The 7,610-nt window shown below is 45.6% G+C and overlaps 1 protein-coding gene across 1 annotated transcript in view; it reads left to right on the forward strand.

The window, feature by feature from the left end:
• LOC120837893 (beta-mannosidase) overlaps positions 1-7,184 on the forward strand; it is a 73,054-nt gene extending 65,870 nt beyond the window's left edge. Inside the window, exons 8-9 of the mRNA XM_042292243.1 lie at positions 3,439-3,630; positions 6,764-7,184. Of these exons, the coding sequence (XP_042148177.1) occupies positions 3,439-3,630; positions 6,764-7,057 (486 nt within the window). The 3' untranslated portion in view covers positions 7,058-7,184. The remainder of the gene's footprint in view (positions 1-3,438; positions 3,631-6,763) is intronic.
• Positions 7,185-7,610: the final 426 nt, after the last annotated feature.

Genomic DNA, 7,610 nt, shown 5'->3' on the forward strand with positions numbered 1-7,610 from the left:
TTTTCAGTGTGATATTGAGCGTAATGAAGCCAGCACGCGAAACTACGAGCTAACCAGGAGGCGCCGAAATTGCATCGTCACGGCGCTCACTTTTCTTGTGTGCTACCAGCAACTAAACCAATTACGCGCTAGAAAAAAAAAAAAAAAAGAGCACAGGATCATGGCGAGTTTACTACGCGTGATCGGTTTAACGGCGACGAGTGCCATGACGATGCAGTTTTGACATTGCCTTAATTGGCTCCATCGAACCGCAGTGTGGGCTGCGGTCGGACTTGGAGAGAAATGGAGTACAGTGCCACGCGGCGGGAACTATTTTTTTACGGTGAAGACGGTTCTCCCACCTCGTAATTAATTCATACTCCCAGCTCTCTTCTAGATTGTAGCGTTTAAACCTCGTAGTGCTCTCGTTGGCACGCCTGTTGCTGCCTTTTAGCACAAAAAAAGAAATATATATATATATATATATATATATATATATATATATGTATTCTTCCCTTCTCTCTCTCACATTTTCTTTGGGGAGTTGGAGGGGGTGATTTTCGTTGACTGTCCGCACTCTGCCATGACTTGATGAAGAGCGGTTCCCGCTCGGAACGTCGTCCAATAAACAAATGAGTACATCTTAATATATATGCCGGGTGTTTTTGCGAACACTTTCAAAAATCCTAAAACTTAAGGCGTTTGAAGAAAAAAAAACTGTCTTTGTGAACAAACTACCAGCCACACCGCTAATTAAATAGCCTGCTAATTAATAAAAACTCGTTAATTAACTTTTTAATTAGTGAATATAGACATATGGTTCCAATTAGAAAGTTGCTGAGCGTTATCGAAAACCACTAAATGAGCCATTTTCAGAAAGACTTTTAGTGCGCGAGAACAGTATAATAGCGCACTAAAGTTACCACTCATGGAGCAGGTACAAGGTTAGCGGTTGCGGTAAGGCGACCTCGCGATTTTCCGCCTCTTATCTAGCCCCAGCTTTGTACCTGCTCCACGAGTGGTAACTTTAGTGCGCTACTACTCTTCTCACGCGCTCAAGGTCTTTCTTAAAATGACTGATTTAGCGGTTTTCGATAACGCTCAGCAACTTTCTAATTGGAATCATATGACTATTTCCGCTAAATAAAAGGTTAATTAAGAAATTTTAATTAATCATCTGGCTAATTGGTATGTTTCCAGAAATTCCTGACGTCCTCTGTGGCTGGTAATTTGTTACCGAAGACAGTTTCCTTTTTTTTTTTTTTAAACGCCCTAATTTTCTTAGGGGATATTAGGAATAGCGATTCGAAGCTTTGCCTCACGCTAAATTCAAGCCAAAAAAATCAGCAACTTCCGGACTCACACACGAAACGCTGATTAAGTGCACTCTTAAAATGCTTCTCTCACCTTTTCTAGGCAGGGTGTAATTTTAATTCCTAAAGTTGACATTACATGCATACGACCCGCGTTGGTTTTTCGCTTCGCGCTCGAACACAGGTAGACTCCAACCCATGTATGCAGTAGCTGCATGCCGACGCCTGTTCTGTCGTCAGTTCGTGCCAGCGACGTTCATCACAGCCACGCGCATAGATTGCTATACTTCGTTTCACCTTACGTCCGAGCGCGGCCGATGTTATGAGCCGAAGAGCCAATCAAGCAGCGCAAAACGCGCAACGTCATGGCGTGCTCTCTGCGTTTGATAGAACTAGCCGGCGGAGGAGCACGCACAGAGAAGACGGCGAATACCGGTTGGTCCTATCAAGTGCAGAGAGCAGGCCATGACGTTATGCCTCTTTCGCTGTTTGATTGGCCCTTCGGCTCATAACATCGAACGCGCTCGGACCTAAGTTGAAACGAAGTATAATGCTTAGTAATTTAAATAAACGCGTTGTTAAGCTATACCCCGTTTCACTGTGAGAAGTTCGACCGCGCAACCGACGCTAAGATCGAACGGAGCTGATAAGGCAGCGCTGAAAGTACACCGTCACTGCGCTCGTTCTTTTTCTTTGTGGTTTGCCATCACAGGCTATAAACCGATCACCCAGAAAGAAGCCCTGGATTGCGGTGCCTTCGCTGTGCGTGATCGGTGCAGTCGGCAATAGCAAGCGCCCAAAGGCAAGGAGCGCCTTGACGTTGCCTTTTCGGCGCTGCCTCTTGATTGGCTCGATTGGAATCGTAGAGTCGGTTGCGGTCGAACTTTGAATGAAACGGTGTCTGATGCTCAGGAAACTTTTTTTGCACGAAGAGAGACGGACACGAAGAAGGCTCGTCCGTGTCCATTTCTGTTGGTGCATACAGGATTCCTGAGCTCATATCTGTAGCTCGAGCTGCTCTAGTCTGCACTCGATATGTGATTCGCGCCGTCGTACTGTTTGCTCTCAAACGCGAAACAGTGTATTTCCCGGCTCGAAAAATGTCCGGAAGCGCAAGTCTAGGAATATATCAAAGGTCTTAAAAAAAAAAATACGTGAGTGGCATTTGCTTGTCGAATTTCGGAACGAGAATTTAGCCATTTCGGATCCTGGAGATATCACGATAAAGTTGGAGATATATCTCAGAAGGAGTGAAAGAGAAAGTAGTGCAGGATAAGTTTTGAAGTTTCACAACAAAAATAAAAATTTTTGATCAGTGGAATGTATTAACAGATGAGATCTTCGTAGAACAATATCGGCGCAAAAAAGAGCTAGCACTGTCACAATTGGAAGAATGATTGGAAGCACGCGTCTGGGATTCGAGTTGGATCACGCGAGAGCAAGTTTAATTTGACTCTACTTTTTTATTTTTTGGTGGAAAGCGTTTTTTGAGTACGGATATGAAACAAGAAAACGCAGCACGTCGTCTGCTAACAGAAAAAAAAAAAAAAATGGACCGCCTCCTACGAAAACCGAGTGGCGCAGCGAAGTGAGATCGGACGCAGGCCGAAGTTGTGATCATCTGCTATTTCACGTTCAAAGTGATCAATAATCCGTGATTTCTTTGCAAGTTTCAAGTTGTTCGGCTGCCGTAAAGAAGCTGAAATGCACCGGTGGATAAAGAAAGGCATGCGAACGAAAAGTTCTCACCAAAAAACTGCCCAATCGTGGAATCGTGAATGGTTAAAACTTTTCTCATTGGCCGATTACGCGCGCCCAGCAGAAAAAGGTGAGGCCACGTCCAATCAGCAACCGGGGAAGCTTTTTGCCCTCAACTCTGACCAAAAATAGAACTCCCAAAGCGGTATCCGGACTTCAAAAGCAACTTAACCACCCTACACAACACGCGTATCCTGAAACTCGAACACAAAAGATTTTATGGATATTTCTGCAGTTTATTTGAGGAGAACATTTTGAGCGCATAAAGTATATATATATACCGGATGACTGAGCACCTTAGAAAGGTTAAGGTGCTCAATCAATCAAAACTCATACGAAGAAAAAGAAAATGCGGCGCTGTTTTAACCACAGCTTTCCTCTCCTGCAGATGAGCTCCCTCGTCCAAGTGGTTTCAGCGAAGAACCTATCGGAGCTGCTGTCGTCTGCGTCCTGCAGTCGAAACAACAGCTTCCTTACTTTCCGGCTGTCGAACGACAGCGACGGCGAGACGCTCTCCAGCAACTTCCTCCTGCTCCAAGTGCCTCGCCTGGCCACCGAGATCCCGTCGGCCGCACTCAAGGCAGGTTGGCAAGAGAAGTTTCGCGTCGTTGCCCTCTCCATCCTATAGACGCTTTAAATACGCGCCAGGTTAAAGCCGCCATTGCTAGCCTTCTATTGTCTTGCCAAGATGCCGAGCCACTGAAACGGGCGTTGACAAGTCCCTACAAAGTCCTTTGCCGGAGATGGGGACACAGTAGAACCTAATACGCGATTAACTCTGTGGTAATCACGAAGTGAAGTAGACAAAATAAAAGAAAACCAAAACTGAAGGTTGGTTATGGCGCCGCCGATGCACAGCTGGTTAAAAGCGTCTATTCTTGCAGAAAGCCATAGGGCGGTAAGCCAGGAAGCACCGCTGTGCAGAGGTGTCTCTATGAACTTTTGTGTGCAAGGTTGTCAAGGCTATTCAATGAACCCTAGGAACGTAGCTCCAAGCTCCCCGTATGGTCGCCATTTTGGTCCGTGAAATCAGCGATTCCTCCTTGACCTCTCCGTTCTTGGTGAGCCGGTCTCAATTCGCAGGTGACGGGTAGCTTTATGGAGACGTTTCTTGTATACCGAGATTTGGCTATCCCCACACCGGCGAAACAAGCGTACATCTTCGTACCACCACCACATGGTGTGTCAGTTCTCGGAGGCACTGAAAAATAAGTTTACTGTTTTAAAATACGCAAGACGAACAATATAACCGTAAGAGATCCGTTGAGATGGGCATGCATGATTGATAAGTTGATTGCATACACAGTCCCAAAGACGCTTATATTGGCGAGGAACGCTTCCGGTACGATGATGCTCCATGGTGATCTTGTTTAGAACGACCCTCTGGAAGCTTCGAAGATTTGAATGAACCAAGATGGTGACGTAGACAGATTAGCCAATCGCCTCGCGAGGTTTTCGTCGTCTGTATGTTAGTATATGTTTGTGTCCGGCTAGCAGATATGGAAGGTAATGTCACTACTCTCCCAGGATTCAGTTACTTTAGTCGAGGCTAGAGTAACTTCCACAGTGGTGCAGCCCCGCACTACAGTAAGGTAGAACTAGAAGTGGAAAAGGCAGCGGCGGTGCCCCATCGGCCGCTTGAAGTTAAGGGCGTTGAAAGCCGTGCGTGGCGCTGGTGTTAAAATCTCGATCAGCTCGTGCTGCTCGTGCTGTGCACTGCTCTGTCCGGTAAACAAAAGGGAACGCTTTGTACAGGTTTGCGGCTCGTCGTTGTATGCGAGCAAGGCGAGGCCGTGCTCGGAAAAAGAGCACTAGCGCTACCTGGCAGGTTCAACAGGATGTGCCTCACGCGAATGCCGCATCCTAGCCGCATCCTGTTTCTAGTTCACTGTACCCGCACTGCCGCGAGAGCACGTGCACCTTCCTCCTTCGATTTCATGTGCTCCCGCAAGTAGGTTTTACACCGGTGGAGCACCACGGAAGCTACGCTTCCCTGGACAGTGTAGCACGAAATGGTTGACGCCGAGTGTAGTGTACTTGCTTAGCAAATTTCTAAATATTGCCCCGCGCAGGACCGAACAAGCAGCGTTCGGTCACGGAACTCTAGAAGATTCACGTTTATTCTTACCAGGGCCGTCACTTTTATCATTTTGTCCTAGTTTCTTGTTCTGGAAAGTGCCTGTTCATTCTCACCTCGAACGCCCGGTGCTCAAACTTTCTGGACCGAATTTTCGCGGAGCTTCTAGTCCCAGCTTAAGGGTGAACGGAGTATAGTGAGAGCGGGCTTATTAGAACCAGCGCCTCTCTCTATATTTCAGTGTTTTGCACGTTAAGAAATATGCCTATATTATCTCGCAGCGCGCGTTGTCGTAACGCCAGTGCAAGTTGACGAAGGCACGGGCGTGAGAGCTATGCGTCGAATGTGGTGCACGCGCCTGCGGCAACGTATTCTAAAGCCGTGCTTGCATTTAATGGTCTTCCCCAGAGCGTTACAAAACGCGGGAAAGTACGCATGTATCGCGTTTTAATATTAAAAACGTAACTTTGATACCAGGGTAAAAAATAAAAAGTACTTTTGGGAACACCAGGAAAACATAGTTGTGTTTAGGTCACAAAAGAAAGCAGAGAGCGATGGGAATTCCAATTAGAAATGAATGTAAGGTGTACTTCCTTTTTCTTTTTTTTTTGGTCATCAGCGAATTTGGACTTCCGTATTTCTTGTATTTTTTAAATAATATTATTAAATCTCGTTTTGTATAGTTTTGTTCTATTCTTGCCAGTAATCTTGTGTTGCAAGTTAACCGTACACGAGCTGTAAAAGAGTCACCTAAGAAAGCACTCAACAAATGTAGTTTTGCAAGACTTGTTGCCAGTTTGTGCGGGACGCTCTGGAAACTTGCAAGCGCGAACAATGACGGACACGGAGAAGGGGACACGGACAAGTGCTTGTTCGTGTCCCCTCCCTCGTATCCTTCCTTGTTAGCGCCTACAACTTCCCTGAAAAACCAAACGAGCGTCCGCCTTCCCGTAATTAAGCCAGCATTAAAGACGCCTGAAAGTTGCAAGCTTACTTCTTTTCTTATTATAAATGAAAAAAAAAATCGTAATTTGCTGCCGCTTTAGCGGTGGAGACTGCTCCTTTGCATTTACTTGATGTTGTAGAAAAAAAGACCTCTCCCCAGAGCTCGGGTCCTCTCACTGGCAGTCGAATGGTGTCCAAGACTCGTTAACACTCTACATTACTGCAGCGTTACACTGCCTGTATGGCTCTTGCTGTCCCATATGATTACCACACAAATTCCGATATCGGCGTATATGCCATATTTTTTACAACTTGACCGGAAGTAATGGATAATCATATTACTAACTCCACATTCATTTTTATTATATTTTTATATCTAATGCGTGAGTCAGTCCCGCAGACCTCAAACGCAGTTAATTCGGAAGTTAAAGCGAAGTTTGCATTTGTGACTCTACGAGACCCAAAAGACCCGGACAGCTCGTGCAAAGAGCAATACCGTTCGTGCTTTATTTTCTACGAGAGCACATTTCTTGACGTCGCGCAGCGTTGTTTGCTTGCCTACGTTGTTGAGTCACCGATAAATAGGTGTCATTTTTGCTGTAGTAAAAGCAACACCCATATTATAACGTTGATCCCTGTAGCAATTGTTTTCCTAAACCGTTACCTTATTTTATTATTTTCAAATGCGCAGATTTCCAACGTGAGCGCGCTCCATTCTGAAGATGAAAGCCTCCGAGGTTCCAACGTGCACGAGATTGAACTGAAGACCGATGCAGTGGCCTTGTTCGTGTGGCTGTCCGCGGGTCGCGTTCGAGGACGCTTCTCTGACAACGGTTTCATCATGGTGGACAAAACCACCTCTCTAACCTTTACCAGTGATCTTCCGCTGGACGTGGCCCAGCTTCGTTTGAATATCTCAGTGACTTGCCTGAACTGCTTGCGACACGCTGGCTATTCGCCTATGGCTGATATAAAAACACAGTGAAAACAAAGATAGAAGCTTCCCGTAAATTTGCTGAAAACACACGTTCTATAGCTTCTAACGGCTGAAATAAGTTGCAATGACCGAATAGAGGCGTGTTTGCGTGAATGACATGAGATGTAACATTTGTAGTTCGTAAAAACTGCGCTGACTTTTTCCCCAGAGTTTTTTTTTTAATCATCTTTGCCCGGATAGCTCGCGTCTTTGGCTTCGCTTTGTTCTTCAGTTTTTAATTTTCGTTCATACTTCATGTTGGACAGGATGATCGTGTTTCGGCGTTCTTTCATTTGAAATTGCTGCCGGTCTCAAAAGCGGAAGCACCTTTCACAGCTACAAGCGACCGCATGTAGTCTTATTCAGATAAAACAAAGTATTGATGACTTCAGCGAAACTTTTGTTTCCAGCCTGTTTTAACAATTCTATTTCCAACGGCCCGACATCCGAACTGTTTTTGGTGTGGTGACAAATGAGCGATTGCATTTGTTTTTACAACTTTGTAACTAAAAAGTGGCAACACCGGTAGACGAGCCCACAAAGCTGTCGACCTGGCTTAGTA

Source organism: Ixodes scapularis, unplaced genomic scaffold (genome assembly GCF_016920785.2).
Source record: "Ixodes scapularis isolate PalLabHiFi unplaced genomic scaffold, ASM1692078v2 PGA_scaffold0__279_contigs__length_252992795, whole genome shotgun sequence".
NCBI classification, from domain to species: Eukaryota; Metazoa; Arthropoda; class Arachnida; order Ixodida; family Ixodidae; genus Ixodes; species Ixodes scapularis.